This window comes from Aquarana catesbeiana, linkage group LG02 (genome assembly GCF_042186555.1).
Source record: "Aquarana catesbeiana isolate 2022-GZ linkage group LG02, ASM4218655v1, whole genome shotgun sequence".
Classification (NCBI taxonomy): Eukaryota; Metazoa; Chordata; class Amphibia; order Anura; family Ranidae; genus Aquarana; species Aquarana catesbeiana.
Genome location: NC_133325.1, coordinates 108,860,369 through 108,880,098, shown reverse-complemented (window position 1 = coordinate 108,880,098; position 19,730 = coordinate 108,860,369). Strand labels below are relative to the sequence as shown.

General features: G+C 39.1%; 1 protein-coding gene across 1 annotated transcript in view; it reads left to right on the top strand.

Moving 5' to 3' along the window:
- RXFP2 (relaxin family peptide receptor 2) overlaps nucleotides 1-19,730 on the top strand; it is a 512,938-nt gene that overhangs the window by 288,961 nt on the left and 204,247 nt on the right. Inside the window, exon 2 of the mRNA XM_073613352.1 lies at nucleotides 17,854-17,982. Coding sequence (XP_073469453.1) covers nucleotides 17,854-17,982 — 129 coding nt within the window. The remainder of the gene's footprint in view (nucleotides 1-17,853; nucleotides 17,983-19,730) is intronic.

Genomic DNA, 19,730 nt, shown 5'->3' with positions numbered 1-19,730 from the left:
TCCATGGCATTCTTTAAGTGTTTAAAACTTTGCTCCAAATTAAGTGCTGCAGTGTTATCATAATTATGGAATAGTTCGCCCAGATCTAGCTTGCGATTGGCCAGAAATGAGAAAACCTCCATGTTATGCTGCCCGTGAAAAAATTATATATAAATATATATATATAAATGAACTAAAATGTGTGTGTCACTGGCGCAAAACCTATTCTATCAATCAATATAAAAGTGATATCTATAGCTGCTGCATCCAAAAATTCTCAAAAGAAAAAAATTAAAAGTGCTATGTGTGTGGATGCGCTGCTCTCATTTATACTCTCTTTCCTATCTATATATATCCTATCTGTTGGACATAATATTATTCACCATCCACCTATTTAAATATATCACATTAAACAACAATCATATGCAAGTTGTGTAAATCATATATAAGTCCGGTGGCATGTATCACTTGATAATAAAGTTCCTTCATATATGCTTGCAAATCTTCCGTTAGTTTGCCGTGATCGGCGTGCTCTTGTGTTCAATCAATTTAAAGTGACTTAGTGCTTCACCACCACCTGTGAGATTGGCCACTCACCAGATATTTCTTTAAAACTGCACCTTTGGTTCATTCATAGGGATAACCACTCCGCTCAAAGGGAACTTCTCCAATAGCTATACTAGGGCCTTAGTGTTCCTCATAAAAATGGATGAAAACGATCATCGCACAATAACGTTTAAAACCTTTATTTCATAAAACACAAAAAAACTATGCACTCACATTTCCAAGTGCCATTATGCCGGCACAGAGCTTTTCCAGCAGTTAGGGACAGGGTGGGCGCTGCAGCCCGGTTCGCCTGGTGTATGCTATGCTGTCTCCGTGTGCCGCTTGCGTTCCCCCCTTGTGTTCGTTCGCGTCCTCACCAATCACGCTCGTTCCCGGTCACGTGGGTGCAATAATCTCCCAGCAGCCTCTACGCGTTTCGCATTCCAATGTGCGTCATCAGGAAGCTGCCGTTTGATTGGTTCTCGTCCTATTTATGTTGAGCCCGGGCGGAAATGACTCTGCCGCCATCTTAGATGTGGGTATTCCCTTAGTTCTATTCTATTGGGACTTCCTCCCTCTTGGCGCCATTTTGACTATGGGCGATTAGCCCATTTCGTAGTTATCCAGTGTACACGCCGTTTCCCCCACTCTACCATTATTCGTTCTTGTTCCGATTTGCCCATTAATATACTAAAATTTTTTAAAACAACCCATCTGTATCTGCTGGAGAGGCTTTCACATATTATTAAGTTAATGGCCCTTGTTGGCCCTTAGATGCTTTGGCATTATGAACATCTTATACATTTTTATTCCATGGCTGATTGCCGCACAATATGTAATATGGAACAGCAAATCCTTACTACTTCCAAAAAATATTTTTAAGATACTAAATATGAAAATATACAATATGAATTAAACTAAACTGGAAAATTAAAAATAAAAATAAAAATAAAAATAAAAATAAAATTAAAATAAAAATAAAAATAAAAATAAAAATAAATCGCAAGCTAGATCTGGGCGAACTATTCCATAATTATGATAACACTGCAGCACTTAATTTGGAGCAAAGTTTTAAACACTTAAAGAATGCCATGGACAAGCAAATTAGAATATGGTGGGACATCCACACATTAGATCAATATAGAGAGGCCAAAATCACCCCAAGAAGGCTCAGATGGGACCTAGGTCCCAACGATGGAATAATAGATGAGAATCTATCCAGAACTTGGTTTGATTTTTTCAATAGTTGTGAAAATAAATTGTTGGATATCATAATTGAAAGAAGGAGAACCAAATTAAAAAAGATAGAATCCACCATTGGCACCATTAGGGATAATATGATACCACATGTAGAAACAAATGAGTATAAAACCAGAGTGGTGAAATTACAGGAGTTTTTAACCAAATTGGATAATGAAGTAAAGAACAAAAAGGTTAAGAAATACCAAAGGGACAAAAAAGATTACTTAGAAGGGAAAGTGTATAGGTGGCAAGAGGAGGAAACACCTATTAACTCTGCAAACACATCCCTGAATGAGGAGGTGGACACCAGAGATGTGGGTGCAGACAGAAGGGCCCAAGGTACACCAGGCACCCCAATCGCCAATTTAATAAGAAGAGAAACTAGGATGCCAACACACACCCCAACCACGAATCAGAAAAAGACAAACAAAAAACCTGAACAAGAGAATCGAATTATGAATGGACCTACCTACCCACCACCTTTGGGCCAATATTCCAGACCTTGGAGAGGAGGATATAGGGGTAGAGGGAGAGGATATTATAATTACAATGCAAACTACAATCCCAACTATGGTCCACCTATGTGGCAGGGGGAATGGCGGGACTGGAGAGAACCCTACAAACCACCCATGCCGGTATTTCAAACCAGCAGGGGGAGTTGGAACAGGAACCCCCAGGAACCTGGAGAAAACATAAACCAAAGAGAAAAAGAGGCTGTAGAGGGGGAGGCAAAAAGGAAAAGAGAAAATTAGGTGAGGGCATTTTTAATCTAACAGATGTAACTTTCACTCAGGAAGAATTATTAGTATTAGATAGTGGTATTAAATATGCACCTAAGGCAATTTTTAATCAGTTTGAAGCATTCATTGATTTGCAAAAGTTTATTAGGAAATTAAGTCTAAAGAAACATTTTTTGGAAAAAGGAGAACCCCAATACCAACAAACCGACACGGTATATAAGCATAGCAAGTTGAGGAACAGATCCACGTTCAACCCCAGGTCCACCACTAACCAACATATAGAGGTGTTCAAAAGGTTAGTGGAAAAGGAGATAAGAAATATCAAACCAATAAAACGCAATAGGGACAGAGTATGGCAGGGATTAAGGAAACTAGAAACTAGGAAAAACATAGTAATACGCCCAGCCGATAAGGGGGGAGGTGTAGTGATCCTAACAAAAGAGGACTACTATAAGGAGTTGGAAAGATTAGTCAAGGACTTAAGCACATACCAACCCCTCAAAAAGAACCCAAACAGAGAGTTAAAAAAGAAACTAAAAGAATACCTGGACAAGGGCATAGCAGATAAAATCCTGAGTAAGAAGGAAGGAAGATACCTATTGACAGAGGCCCCAAGAATACCAGTGATATACCAAGTCCCTAAGATCCATAAAAGTAAAACCAAGCCACCAGGAAGGCCGATAATCAGTGGCATTGAGTCGGTACACTCTAGGTTGGGGGAGTACTTAGATGTATTCCTCCAACCTATAGCAGGAGAGGGAAAGTCATTTCTCAAAGACAGCAAAGATGTTATCAACAATCTAAAAAATTTAAAGGTAGACAACTCCACACTACTGGTAACACTAGATGTGGAGTCGTTGTATACCAATATTAAACAAACCGATGCCCTGGCAGCAGTAGCATGGGGAATGAAAAATTTGTCGGATCTAAAATTAAAACAAAGGAGGTTTATTTTGGAGGGACTAAGAATGGCCATGGGGAATAATTTTTTCTGGCACAATCATAAATACTACAGACAAATCAAAGGGGTGGGTATGGGAAACAAGTATGCACCGAGTGTGGCCAACATCTTCCTGAGTAAATGGGAGGAAGAAGAAATTTATGGAAGATGCTGGCCACATTTGCTGCTATACAAACGGTATATCGATGATATCCTGATAATATGGAAGGGAAGCCAAGAACAGTTGGAACAGTTTATCCAACATATTGGCGGTAACCAGTATGATATAAAATTCACTGCCACAGTACATCAACAAACAATCAACTTTTTGGACCTAGAAATATATAAAAATAAAAATAGGCTCGGGACTAGAACACACTTCAAAGAAACAGACCGGAACGGATATATACCAGTGGGGAGTTGTCACCACCCCCAGTGGAAGATATCCATTCCAAAGAGCCAGTTTATCAGGATCAGACGGAATTGTGACCAAATGGAGGACTATTTCCGACAGACGGACATCCTGATAGACAGGTTCATAGAAAAGGGCTATAAAAGAAATACACTGGAGGATACACGCAAAAAAGTAGCCAATATGGACAGAGAAGTAATTCTCAGCAATACAACAAAGAAGAAAAACCAGGATAATAACATACCATTTATCACGGGTTTTAATACACAATATAAAGAATTAGAAAATATTATAAGGAAGAACTGGTCCATCATTAGTAGTGACCCGCAACTAAGCAAGATACTACCCCGAAAACCAACATTCGTATACAGAAAAGCAAGAAGGATTAGGGACAAAATAGTAAAAAATGTGCCAGATCCCCCCACAAGTTTGTCAACTTTTTTCAACCAGAAGGGATTCTTCAGGTGTGGAAAATGTAAAGCCTGTAGGTCCACTAATAAGAAAGACAGGAAAGTAACGGGTTTCATGTCGAACACTAACAAGCAGACATATAAAATAGATAAGTTGATAACATGTAGCAGTACACATGTCACCTACGTACTGGAGTGCAATTGTGGACTACAGTACGTGGGCAGAACAACCAGAGCCTTGTCAGTAAGAATAGGCGAACATGTCAGAAATATCAAAAAAGGATTTAAACACCATAGTGTATCAAAACACTTTAGGGACATACATGGTAGAAATCCCCAACATTTAAAGTTTTACGGAATAGATAGAATAGAACGAAATTGGAGGAATACCAACATGAGAAGGGAGGTTTCAAAGAATGAAACCCATTGGATATTTAAAATGGACACGATGAGGCCACAGGGGTTGAACGTGGAACTCGACATCAACTGTTTTTTGGAAGACTATTAATATTGAAATTAATTTTCCATCCTTGGTATTTTCAGTTTTATTATTAATATATTTTATAATATTTTTTATTATTATTTTTTCATTATTATTTTAATTTTATTTTTATTTTTATTTTTATTTTTATTTTTATTTTTACTTTTATTATTATTTTTATTTTTATTTTTATTTTTTTATTTTTATTTTTATTTTTATTTTTATTTTTTATTTTATTTATTATTTATTTTTATTTTTATTTTTATTTTTATTTTTATTTTTATTTTAATTTTATTTTTATTTTTATTTTTATTTTTATTTTTAATTTTCCAGTTTAGTTTAATTCATATTGTATATTTTCATATTTAGTATCTTAAAAATATTTTTTGGAAGTAGTAAGGATTTGCTGTTCCATATTACATATTGTGCGGCAATCAGCCATGGAATAAAAATGTATAAGATGTTCATAATGCCAAAGCATCTAAGGGCCAACAAGGGCCATTAACTTAATAATATGTGAAAGCCTCTCCAGCAGATACAGATGGGTTGTTTTAAAAAATTTTAGTATATTAATGGGCAAATCGGAACAAGAACGAATAATGGTAGAGTGGGGGAAACGGCGTGTACACTGGATAACTACGAAATGGGCTAATCGCCCATAGTCAAAATGGCGCCAAGAGGGAGGAAGTCCCAATAGAATAGAACTAAGGGAATACCCACATCTAAGATGGCGGCAGAGTCATTTCCGCCCGGGCTCAACATAAATAGGACGAGAACCAATCAAACGGCAGCTTCCTGATGACGCACATTGGAATGCGAAACGCGTAGAGGCTGCTGGGAGATTATTGCACCCACGTGACCGGGAACGAGCGTGATTGGTGAGGACGCGAACGAACACAAGGGGGGAACGCAAGCGGCACACGGAGACAGCATAGCATACACCAGGCGAACCGGGCTGCAGCGCCCACCCTGTCCCTAACTGCTGGAAAAGCTCTGTGCCGGCATAATGGCACTTGGAAATGTGAGTGCATAGTTTTTTTGTGTTTTATGAAATAAAGGTTTTAAACGTTATTGTGCGATGATCGTTTTCATCCATTTTTATGAGGAACACTAAGGCCCTAGTATAGCTATTGGAGAAGTTCCCTTTGAGCGGAGTGGTTATCCCTATGAATGAACCAAAGGTGCAGTTTTAAAGAAATATCTGGTGAGTGGCCAATCTCACAGGTGGTGGTGAAGCACTAAGTCACTTTAAATTGATTGAACACAAGAGCACGCCGATCACGGCAAACTAACGGAAGATTTGCAAGCATATATGAAGGAACTTTATTATCAAGTGATACATGCCACCGGACTTATATATGATTTACACAACTTGCATATGATTGTTGTTTAATGTGATATATTTAAATAGGTGGATGGTGAATAATATTATGTCCAACAGATAGGATATATATAGATAGGAAAGAGAGTATAAATGAGAGCAGCGCATCCACACACATAGCACTTTTAATTTTTTTCTTTTGAGAATTTTTTGGATGCAGCAGCTATAGATATCACTTTTATATTGATTGATAGAATAGGTTTTGCGCCAGTGACACACACATTTTAATTTTAGAGAGATGATCATGTATGTGTGTGAATGCTGGGACTTTTAATTGTACATCTTGTGTGTGTGTCATGTTAGCTGTCTGCAGACATGTCCACTTGCCTTTTCTATTTCTCATGAAAGAATGTGCAGGGATAGAACAATGATAAGTTGGCAAGGTCGAGTACATCATAACAAAATGTGCAGAGGTAATTAATCTAATGATAAACAATTTGATCACAATTATTTTGAATTTGTTTTCCAAACATGGTAAAATGGAGGTTACATTCAAACGTGTATTACACAAATTGAATATCCTTTGATAGTGGAAACAGTGCATTTAGAAAAGGGAATTTAAGTAAAATGTCCTCCTTTAAGGAAATATATATATCTATATATCTATATATAGATATATATAGATATATATATCTATATATCTATATATAGATATATATATATTAGAATTAGGGTGTGATATTGTTGCGATTATCACTTGAGTATTAATTTCTGATATGAGTTCAACAATTTAATTAATAATATAGGTATATTGTAATTGGTTTAGACAACCTTTGGTTGGAAAGGAAATACAGGTTATTGGGAAAATTTGTAATATGGGGTTAGTTTAAATTATATGAGGTTGTTAATTGGAATACAGCTGCCATAATATTTAACAAAAAAAAGAGAGAAGGGGCGGGACTTTGAATGAAATGCAGTCAACAGTGGGAGGACAAAAATTGTGTATTTAATATGTATCATATGTATCATAATAAAATTCATACAGCATAATAATTAATGTCACAGTATATTTGATCTATATACATATAGGAACATGATAATACATGACAGTGGAGAGAAAAGTAACTATACCACCTGTAGAACTTCCTATTACATTAAAAATTATTGATGATCAGAATAAAATAACAAATGTTTATATAAGTATAATTCAACACATGATCAGTTTAAACATTGCATGTACAGAGGTTCGATGCGTTTCATGGAATTTTATTCATTCTTCAGGATGCTATTTGTTTGCATCCCGCTTTGCTATATAAACATGTGTATATCTGAAATGAGATATATGGGTTTATAAATCACTGCCTTTAAAAAGGAAAAAAAAAAGAAAAGGTGTAAATCAGGGGATCCCATTGTCTGGAAAATACCGCCGCGTGATGAAAGTGCAGCATAAAGAGCCGGATACTCCCACTGAGGGCATCTTTTCCGGGAGCTGTTGCAGCATATGGCACATGCGGGACCCCCACATGGCAGCAACAGGGGAGGACAATTATCCATGAAGTGGTGGTCCCTGAAGGTAGTTGCAAATGTAGCCAAAAGCTTCTTGGAGGGCTTCTAGAAAAAATGTATACGTGTGTAATTTAACATATATGTCAAATATCCTGCACTCAAATATAGAGCAGGCTAGTGCAACTGTAGCTATTATAGTGTCAGCGAAGCCCAACCAAATATGAATAAGAGATTGAAAGGGTGATAGAGAGGCCAATGCCACCAAGAGAAGACTCAACTATCCATTATGTGAGTTACCAAAACGTAAATGAAAACATGTTGCTAACATGATACCTGGTGCTGAATCGTGAGAAGCCATGGTACAAGGTAGTGAGTGCTATCCATGGAGTGCGGGAGAACCAACAGGATGGATAAGCCACCCCAAATGAGACCTATATATGGGCCCACATGCCAAACACTCCCAAACCCCATGCCAGTGTGCAAGGGGAGGGCGAGGCACCAGCCCCCAAGCGACCAAGTCATTCAGCGTTTGGCGCCAAAAGCACCTCCCATAAGCCGCAGATGGAAAACACCAACAGCGTGATGGCACTCGGTGTGTGTGTGACTTGACGTCAATGTGCAGTGCAGAGGTATCCGCCCTCCCCAGGAGTAGGGGGAGGAGGGAGATCCCGCGCTATGCATCGCAGCTCCCGGTAAAAGATGTAAGCCAAGGGCTCATAGATCCAGATCATAAGGCACTAACAGCACAGCGTGTGGAGGTTACGAAATGTCTGGTTGATGGATGGAACAGGCAGAAACCGGCGTGATGGATGTCTAATCCCAAGGCAAAGGTGAAAAGGAAACCACAATAATTAAAACACAGAACAGTTGATGATGTACTAAAACAAACTGCAAGTTTCGTGTACCGACTGGTGTTGTCAGACCTAATTCTGTAAGAAATGCGTGCTTCCATCCCTAACTGCATTCGCAAATAAAAAAGGGGAAGTTTTGGGACTTTAAATGAGGCAGAGACCTAGTAAGGTCTCATGCCTCCATCCCTGTCTACACGAAAAAAAGAGAGAAGCGGCGGGACTTTGAATGAAGCACACAATCAACAGTGGGAGGTCAAAAATCTGGATATATCTTTTTGTAATCTCTGGAAGGGATGTTCAGCTTTTGGTACCACCTTTGGTAACAGGTAAAACAAGAAGCGGTATGTTATAAAAACAACTGTGGTGAACCTTGGTGCAATCCCATGCTCATTTACTAAGGCAGCCATAACTGTTTGTGACTTATGAAACAGTCCATGTGTCAAGCTGGAGGGAAAAGAGTGGTCCTTAAAGTTGAGTTATATGGATTTGTTGTGTACAAATGGGGAAAATGTAAGCAATTTTAGAGAGATGATCATGTATGTGTGTGAATGCTTGGACTTTTAGTTCTACATCTTGTGTGTGTGTGTCATGTTAGCTGTCTGCAGACATGTGCCCCTGCCTTTTCTATTTCTCATGAAAGAATGTGCAGGGCTAGAACAATGATAAGTTGGCAAGGTCGAGTACATCATAACAAAATGTGCAGAGTTAATTAATCTAATGATAAACAATGTGATCACAATTATTTTGAATTTGTTTATCAAACATGGTAAAATGGAGGTTACATTTAAACGTGTATTACACAAATTGAACATCCTTTGATAGTGGAAACAGTGCATTTAAAAAAGGGAAATTAGATAGATATATATAGATATATATATTAGAATTAGGGTGTGATATTGAGATTATCACTTGAGTATTCATTTCTGACATGAGTTTAACAATTTTATTAATAATATAGGTATATTGTAAATGATTTAGACAACCTTAGGTTGGAAATACAGGTTATTGGGAAAATTTGTAATATAGGGTTAGTTAAGATTAATATGAGGTTGTTAATTGGAATATAGCTGTCATAATATTTAACAAAGCCAAGATGGTTGAGATACATAAGAAGTTTTTCTACAAAAATAAATCTAAAGGTCTGATGTGTGGTCCATGATGTGAGAGTAATAATAAATAAAATGTAAATATAACAGACATATCACATCAAGTCCACACACCGTGTTAGGATAGATGCCACTTGCAGTCATCTTTTTTATAGTTTTTGATCTGGCTGATGACAGATTGTTGGTACTTTTTGGTTTTATTTTTTATTTATTTTTTTAAATCCAAAGCAGAATGTGTGGATTGTGAAATGATGTGCCCCTTTTCCTTGTATGTGCAGTGGTATAAGCAGAAGAATACTTGGCTTTATGGACATCTCTGCATGACCGCAGGGTATTGTTATCATTTATTATGTTATGACATCAGGAAAATAAGGTCAGATGGAAACGAAGGACTTGTGTTATCTTGCTAAAACTAACAACAGAGCAAGCAACGAGAAATTATTATTTTGCCAGGAAAAAGTTGTATTTTTGAAACATGAAACTGGGGTTCTTACACAAACAGCATGATAGAAAACAAGCCATTGTAATATATTTATGCAAGTTGGACTCAGTAATGAAGGGTTCACCCCGATATATCAAAGTAGTAGTAGCACGATGCTATTGGACAAAGTTTACAGACATTATTTTGGTCAGTTATTTAATTTTTAATGGTCCCCCATTCTGCCCAACTAAATGTTTGTCTAATGAAAGGTTCAAAATATGAATTTGTATTGCTGTTTATGTACAAATCTAACAATGAAAAATGTGAACATTTGAATCCAGCCACCTTACTGCCTCTATTGGAGGAGGCTGGAGACAGAAAATCCACATGTGTTAAATTGATGACATATGAATCAGCTGCTGTGTGCAGGACACACTCCCTGAAGACCCAAATATTTTTTTGTAGATTTGATCCTGGTTTAATACTGAGGATGGCAATACCCATACTGAGTATGCAGTTTATCCTCCAGGAGGATACTCTATATTAGAAGTCATTAGATCCTTCTTCCCCAGCTCAAGAAGCAGAGCTCCATGCTTTAGCAAAGCCTGTGAGCTATAAAAAAGAGTATATATTTATATAGATAGTAGGGAATTATAGAGCTTTTGGTTCCATTTGAAGGACCAGAAGTTTGTTTTTACTTCGGCAGGTAAACCAATCAAGCATGCTAAGTTAATTGACTGGTATCAGGAACCATGAATCAGACCGAGACAGAAGTATAGTTAAATCTCACTTGTTTATTAATAATAATAATAATAATAATAAGGTAAATAGAGTAAACATAGTCAAAACAAGCCAGAGTTCGGTAACCGGATTGGGTAGTCAGCCAAGCAAATGTCAGAGAGCCAGAGATAAACGTAGTAGTACAGCAAGCAGGATCAGCAGCCAGAAGGAACGTCAGCCGAGCAAGTCTTCAACAGGAATGCAGGAGAAAGTCTCTGTGATGTTGACAAAGGCGAAGGCAGAGATCAAGTGAGCTGGATGGCTTTAAGTAGGCAGCACTGACGAGCAGAATCAACAACAGCTGGGTAACTGTGGAGAGAGATGGGAGCTGGCAATTATCCGACAGCTGAGCGGCCAGCTCAGAGAAGGAAGGGCTGAGCCCAGCCCTGACAATTGGCTGTTTTCAGCCTTCCAGCTTCTTGCTGAAGTAGCCATACTAACATTAAAACTCACATATGGAGCAGACCAGGCGGCTAAGAATGCTGCATTACAGCCCCGGACACTTGCTGGGTCTGTGAAAATCACAGATCCCACTCTAGTTCTGGCCCAGTATAGCTGGGATTAATAATTGAAAAATAATAAGCAAATTTGACGAGGAAAAAATAGTGGGGGGGGAGAATTTGAGCAACTAGCCAAGCTTCACTGCATAATTATTCTTCAAGGTCTAACTAAAGGGGGATTGTCAGGGGCATGTCCTTTACTTACAAGCTTAAAAGGGTGTCCCTCTTTCTTATCTTAGAAAGTTGGGGGGTTTGCACACAGCAGGCCCCTTTAAGTGTACGCACATCAGGTTCTTACTCAGTGTAAGCACAGCAAGTGCCCAGAATGCATGTGGGCATAGATTGATATAGTCCTCCCAGTTCCACCCTGAATCTTTCCAATTGTTATGTCACTTACCTCTACTTTTAATCCCTTCCACTAGCAGCAGACAAGGACACTGAGGCTTGGCTAGATGTTTTTAAAACTCAAAATTAGGTAGGGTACAAAGCATATACATTTTGAGTGGGGGGGGGGGATTGCTATTCATAATGACACAAGTGCTGTTTTAAACTATTTAGTTTTGCTTTAAATTAAAAAATAACTGCATTTTTCAAATATGATAAAAGTACACTGAAACTAATAAATGTACAGGCAATAAAGTAATTTAGTGCCAAAAATAAATGTAACCAAAATTTGGTGCAGATATTCTTACACAAGTTTTCAGCAACTATAAAAAACATTCAACTTTCTAAATGTCCATTCATTCATGCCTGAAAATCCCTCTGCTCTTTTGACATACTAACATTTTCTTTGATTGTAAAAGCTAAAAATCAAGGATCTATTTATTTCTTAAACCACTATATTTATAGTTCATAATAATTTGTTAGGTGACTGAGAATGCAATGGACTACACAAAACCAAATTCTCTATAATAACTCTAATCTGTACTAGCGTGAACAAAGCTTTACCATAATAACATTTTACTGTTATTTACTATTATGCTGTAAAGGTATGAAAGGTCTGAAATTAAAAATGTATGTTATATTTTTGTCCGTTATCCTTTATGCTTTATTACTTCCAGAGGAAGAAGTAATCATCAGGCTTCTCTCATCAACTCCATGGGGTTTATTTACTAAAGGTAAATCCACTTTGCACAAGTCCACTTGGAAGAGCAGTCACTGTAGATCTGAGGGGGACATGCAAGGAAAATAAAAAAACAGCATTTTTGCTTGTACATGATTGGATAATATAAATCAGCAGAGCTTCCCCTCATTTCGGATCATCCCCTCAGATCAACAGACACTTCCAAGTGTATTAGCAGTGTACTTGTAGTGCAAAGCGGATTTGCCTTTAGCAAATTAACCCCTATGTGTCAAGGAAAGATGACATAACAAAAATTCTAGAGGGTGGGCACTATTATCATTGGAAAAGATATTATGTGTTTTTTGACTAACTTAAAGTGATTGTAAGTGATCACCGCGTAAAATAACCCATTCAGTTTAAAATAGAAATGAAGAGAAAAATATTTGTGCATGCATATAAAAAATATATAAACTCTTTTTTTTTTATTTTTTATAAGTGATCACTTTCTCTCTGTTCTTAGCTGCTTAAAAGCTGGGGGGGGGGTCCTAGGGCAAGTCTGATCATTGGAGGAGAGCAGGCTGAGTTCCCAGAATAGCTAGAGAACCAACCACAGTGTGTTCTCCTGGTTAGGGTGGTTAGTTTTAATAGAAAAGCAAAGGGACTGGCAGGCATTTCACACAAAGTAATATAAATAGAGCAGGATACTTTCTCATACAAGTACATGGTACAGCAGGCACATATCAGGAATATGAAATGTTTACATATTCTTTATAACAGGTGGCCATTTTGATATGGTGAGTTCAAATCCAGTAGATGATGAGATTGCACCTGGTGTACTGAGTGATATTGAATGATTATTATTAATTATTCAAAATTATTTGTAGTTAACGGTCTATTGTTTCATTCTATTTGTTTTGTTCTATTTTGCTTGATTTACGCACTTTATTTTTACTTGTTGTTACGTGTAAAGATATCTAAATTCCACAAGCAGTGTGCTGATGTCATGTAAAGTATAGTGACTATTAATATTCCTAGCAGGTGCTGGAATGCCAGGGCCCAGTCGCAAGTGCATCTGTTGCGTCCCTGGTAGTTCTGCCACTGGCTGGAGAGATCCAGCGCCCAAGGATAAAGGGCCACCCCATTGAAACTACTTGCATATTTCTGTGGTAGCATTCAATAAGTAGTTCACCATAGTAGCTGTGTCCTTTATGGGGTAGCAGTCATGAAAGGACAACCTGTAGCAGCTGTGGCTTCTGGAGAAGCTGCATGCTATTAGGTTTTGGCCTGGCCATACTCATTGCTTTAAATGTCTTTGGTTTCCAGACGGTGGTTGCTGCAGCACCCACTTATACCCACAGCCAATTTTCAGGAATGTGTGTATTGGGAATAGTGTATTTGAACTCATATGTGAAATCCAGTCCAAACAGCAGTAGGACTATTTAGTGAATTTTGCTAAAATGTGTGTGTAGGTGGAATTGTGCACCTTATACTCATTATCATAAATCTACCTCCCAGTTTGCCCCACTTCAAGTATGACAACTCCGTTGCTGAACTGTTACTGCCACTTTGATCTTCTGCATCTAATACCCCCTTTTTCTGCCATTGAGCAAGCAGTACTGATTCAGTTCCCACACAAGAATGCTGAAGTGCTTTATTCCAACACTCGATGCCCCCCCCTTTGGCTGTTGGCACATCTGTATTCAGCACTCTAGATCCTGCTCAGGCTACCATTATGCAGCAGTGGTGGTGCACACTGGACTGCAATGCGTGCTCCCCAGGCTTCCTCATGGCAAGAGAAAGCTATGTCCTACACAGACTGAGAAAATACATACCTTTTGCCTTCTTTTCCTTCTTCCCCAGGGTCTGGTGGGGGCTGTAGTTTAGGCTCCATTACTTTATATGGGCAGGGCTTCAAAGGGGACTGCATGTCCCATGAGCCTTCTCCTTACCTGACTGGTGCCTTTGCTGCTTGCCAGGAGAGAGGGGGAGCGAGCGGGGATCACGCAAAGAATTGTTCTAAAGCTGCACAGCAGGGAAACGGGGATCACACAGACAGCAAGGCTCCTGGCTACATCTGTAAAGCAGAACTCCAGATACACAGTTGAAGAGCGCATACAAAGTTTTTTGTTTACTTGCCAAAGGGTTTTTAGTTCTCTACAGCAAATTTTGAGATCAAAACAACTCTTCAGATAACAAAGCTGGATCCGCAGCTTCTATTGCAGCTGCAGGACTCCTTTTCCACAAACAGACTACCAGCCTGGTGACTGGACAATGAATGAGAAGCAGCACACTGATAAAGTCACCCCTTTGTTCACTCCACACTTCTTTCAGTAAGTTCAGCTACAGCAGAGCCAGCTTGACTCTTAGTTTGAATGCCCTTCTTGCTGTCAGCGTGCTGCTAAATTAATTGTTTCATAAACCAGGTACTACATTATTTTTTTATTATATCTTATTAAAGTTCACCTTTAAGATGTGTTTTTATCATGAAACAGAAGGTTAAAGAAGTAGCACAAATACCAGACTGAATTAATAATGATCAATATGGCAAAAAAGCTGCAAATAGACTGATGATACTTCACAATAAATGAGAAAGTCAGGAAGTGTGAATGCCATGAATTCCCAATACAGAATCGGTGTTACAAAGGCATTGTATAACATTTCATACCATAGTATCTCTTCAAAATCCTTCCTTTAGATTAGTAGATCAATTTGTAGTCAGTTTGTAAATGTAAAGTTGCATAATGAAATTATAATTATTTTATTGTGTACACAGTCTGATAATCAAGAACCATGTGTTACTTAATTTGCTTCTCAGATTGTAAATTATTAATGCATCACTGGTAAGTGTGCATGTACTCAGCATATTGTTAGGCTTTTTTCTGGTACCTGTCTCTGTTGGAGTTATTGTATTAGCACCTGAAGCTACTTTATGCAAACTTTCATTGTAACTGTAGCTTTGTATTGTTCCTGATACCATTCTACGTGTTAGGAGGCAAGCATAGACCAAGCTGTAACCAAGAATAAAAAAAAGACTAGATTCCCCTATCCACACATTCGATGTGTAGGATCGAACCGTTGTGTTCTAAAAGCAGGGATACTTCCCCGCGGTCAGAATACACTGATCAGTGCTGCAGCCAATTAGCTTATAACTTCAGCTTGTTCAATTAAGCTTTGACAATAAAACCTGGAAGCTGATTGGTTTCTCTGCAGAGCTGCACCAGATTTTGCACACACCAGTTTTAGTAAATCTCTCCCGATATGTTGTTGTGCACTAGCTAGGTGAATGGAATTGCACTGAACATATTTCTTGTGGTGGCATGTGTTGAAGTATGATAATGCATAGATCTGAATGGGCCCTGATTACTTTGTCTTATAATTTTCTTTTTCCTCTTATATCCTTTATTCAGATTTTAAAAGTAGGTGTGTTAATGTGAATGTCCTTTATTAACATCCAATGTGCATCTTGCCTCTGCCAGTGAGTGATGCCAAAATTGTTGTTATCTTAACAGAGCCTAAATCTGCTCTGAAGGAACTTACAGTTACAATTTATATTTATATAACATTTACTCAAGGGGGAAATATTTATTAGCTAGTTTTAGATGTAATCTAATGGCTGAATTCTGTGTTCCTGTTTTTAATTTATGGTGTTTGTCATTTGCTGAAGGCAATGTTCACAGAAAAGAAGAAAGAGTCTGTTGGTTATTTACTGTGTATTTACTTCCTTCTTTTTTCATGAATATGATGTGGAAAGTATAGTGTGTTTTGTAAAAAAAAGATTAGGAGACTTTGACATGAGAAAAGTGAGATTAATATTGATGTAATATAGTGCCTAAAATTCCTCCCATTATTAAACAGTCCCTGAGGTTCTTGAGATGAGGACTGGTGGGCTTAAGGAAGGTCCCCTTAGTGTGTTCTGGGATCCAGGATGCTCTGCAGAGTGGCAGTGATTGCCTGATGCTGGAATGGTATGCAAGGCCAAAACTAAGGGGGGGGGGGCAGGGGACACCTACCCCGGGCGCCACACTGAAAGGGACGCCACGGCTGACAGGAGTAGAGAAAGCAATATTACTATACCTGTCAGCCCAGTGCTGGAAGCAAGGAGGACAGAGCTGTGAGAAGACGCCGGCTGTGTTCTTTCTCCCACTCCTGTAAGTGCAGCGCTCTTGTTTACACAGAAACAATTGTTACTGAAGAACAGGTGTTCTCTCCCTCTATCTGTTCCTTTTTGCTCCCGTTTTTTTTGCTGTGCTGGTGGACGGGGTCCCCATGTGCCAGGGATTAATGGGAATCTGAGGGAGGACAGCAGTGGGGGTGCAGGATGCCTAAATGTCAGCAGGTGTTCGGAGATGGAGCTGAGCGGTAGACAATACACTGTATGCAGGGGACCATGCACCCCCCTCCTTCTCCTATTAGCTCCAGTGACCTGTCCTGAGGGGCTCTGGAGAGGCAGAGGGTGTGAGAGTCTGATGCAGGAGAGGGAGATGCCACATGCTATGCTGTGCTCGGGCGTTCCGCTTAAAAAAAAAAAAAAGTCAGCAGCTACAAATACTGAAGCAGCTGACTTTTAATAATTGGACACTTACCTGTCCCAGCGTCCAGCAATGCGGGGGAACGAAGCAGCCAAACTTCACAGCCCGGCACGCACTGCAGATGCATGATCCGTGCCACGTGCTGTGACTGGCTGGGCAATCATCTGGGACCTGTGACATTTCCCAGATGATTGCCGAGAGGGAGGGGGGAGAGGTGATCTCCCTTCCGGTGCCGCGGTGCGCAAGGAGGAAGTGTGGGAGCTGGAGCCCTCTAAAAAGAGGGTATCTGCTCCCCCCCCCCAAAAAAAAGGACATGCCAAATGTGGCATGTCAGGGGGTCACCTTCCCTTAAAGCGGAAGTTCAATTTTTGGGTGGAACTTCGCTTTAACTCCTACTGACTTCCATTTAGGAGCAGTTTTTCTTTCCTTCCACTGGCATGTTTTTTCTGTCCTGCTGACCACTAACATTAGGCATTGTTCCTTCTATTGACCACTTCTTTTTTTAAGAATATGAATGGTGACTGCTGGGTTCTGCACCATGAATATATGCTGTTGGTGGCCCTACGACTTGTAATTATGCCCTTGCTTTCAATCCTTGCATTCTGGGTTTACCAAAACAAATTTGCTGAACGAATATGTTTCTACAGTTCAAGTAATAAATCATATTTCAATAACTGAAGTAACATCTGGGCACATGATCAATGTCCCTTGCACTGCCTTTCTGGAAATTCCAAGATGTTCCAGAATCATCTGGGAGATATTATTTTTAATGTCTGTGTTATGTCTCACCCTAACCTCCTCCTCCTAGTTGAAAGCTGTAAAGGATCGCAAAATTTCTATGTAAGTGTCTACAAACAGACTAGATATAGACTAACAGGGTCCGGTTAGCCTTATATCTGATAAAAAAAAAATTTGCTTCTAGACTTTCAGCATTTTTTGAGAAGTGCAATTTTTGAGTTGTAAAACACATCTAAGCTAATAAAAATTATTTAACTATACGAATTTTCTCTCTCTCTATCCCTGTAGATTCCTTGACAGATTCTGTCTGCAGAATGGGCTACTTTCCATGTGGAAACCTTACTGTATGCCTTCCACGTGCATTTCACTGTGACGGTGTAAAAGACTGTGAGAACGGGGCTGATGAAGAATATTGTGGTAAGCTATTACTGTTTTCTACTGTTTCCTAATTAGTTTAGATTTTAATTGAATTTGTATTGACTAACAATGGCTGGAAGAGAAATAAAGGACCTGTGTGGTCTTGTTGGAGAAAATAATTATATCTCAGCCCTTATTGCTCTAGCGCTGGTTGAAAAGTTAAGCAAACACATGATGGGGTGCTAGCTTTACAAAGATCTAGTAGTTTCCTACATTATTCTAATAAAAGCAGAAGAAGCTGTATTGAAAAAAGCACCTCCAAGGCAGTATTCTCAAAAATATCGCCTATACTGTAGTAAGACCTCATCTAGAATGTGCAGTTCAGTTTTGGACACCAGTTCACAAAAAGGATATCGGGGAACTGGAAAAAGTGCAGAGAAGGTCAACCAAACTGATAAGAGGCATGGAGAAGCTCAGCTATGAGGAAAGATTAGCTGAACTGAATGTATTCTCTCTTGAGAAGAGGAGATTAAGGGGGACATGATGAACATGTATAAATACATAAATGGTCCATATAGTGATTTTGGTGTAGAGTTATTCACTTTAAAGAGGAACTGCAGTCTGCTCACACAATTTGTAATAAAAACATCTTTGCCATTCTGAAGCTTCCCTCCAATCACTTTCCATATTATTTTATACATACTGTTTCTGATTCTGTACTTGCCAAATATGCTGCAGAAATCTCCCTCCACTGAGTCTGGCTGCAATAATTTTAACTGTGGGCAGCTGAAGCTGCTATCTGTTCACTTCCTGGATTTACACAGGCACACAGAGGCACACCTCTAGCTCTACAGCTCTCATTGGCCCACTTATGACTCACTCCCCCTCCCTTCCTGGCAAACTCTCACGAGAGTGAGAGAGAGAGAGCTGTGCATGATGTCATAAGTCTAGGCTAATGACCAGACAAGAAACAAGAAACAAGAAGTGGGCTGTATAAGGTATTTACTGGCAGAAAAATAATGTTTTACTATCCAAAGGTAAAACAACAAGGGCAGAAGATTTAATAGGAAGATGAAAAAATGACTGACGTTCCTCTTTAAGGTCCCCACAGGGGGCAAGGGAGCATTCTTTACATTTGGAGGAAAAGAGTTTTAACATCCAAATACAGAAAGGCTTCTTCACAGGAAGAGCTGTAGAGATGTGGAATAGACTCCCTCAAGAGCTGGTTCTGGCCAGCTCAATGGAATGTTTGAAAAAAGGCCTGAATTCTTTCCTTAATGCATAAAATATAGCTGGATACTAATTTGTATAGGTAAAGGTGATCCTGGGAATATCTGTGTTAGGATTAAGCTTACCTGCTGGTGGCACTGTGCTGCTCTGGGCTGTTTGCTGCAGTTCCAGTGTCCACCAGCAGGTGTCTCCCAGAAGCCAACAGGCTGTAATAATCAAGCTATACCAGTGTTCAGTTGCCAGGTGGCCATTAAAGGCTGCTCCTCCCTTTCCCCAGGGTGTCACTATTCTGCTTGCCTCTTTACTACCAGATCCTTGTGCTCGTGTTTTCTGATATCCTGATCCATCCTCCACCCCTGCTCTCTGCCCTAGTACCCAGTCTTGATCCCCTATTCCTTGCATCCCTGTATTCCCTGTTACCCTTCTCTTTTATGTTGTCTATATTTTGTATATAGTCAGTTCTTAGGTTCTTTACTTAATATGTCATTGGGGTTTGGTTCTTGTTTGCTGGGGTTTGTTTATAGTCACTGTTTGCTAGTGTATGTTTGTTAGTGGGTTCTCACTGTAAATAAATCTCA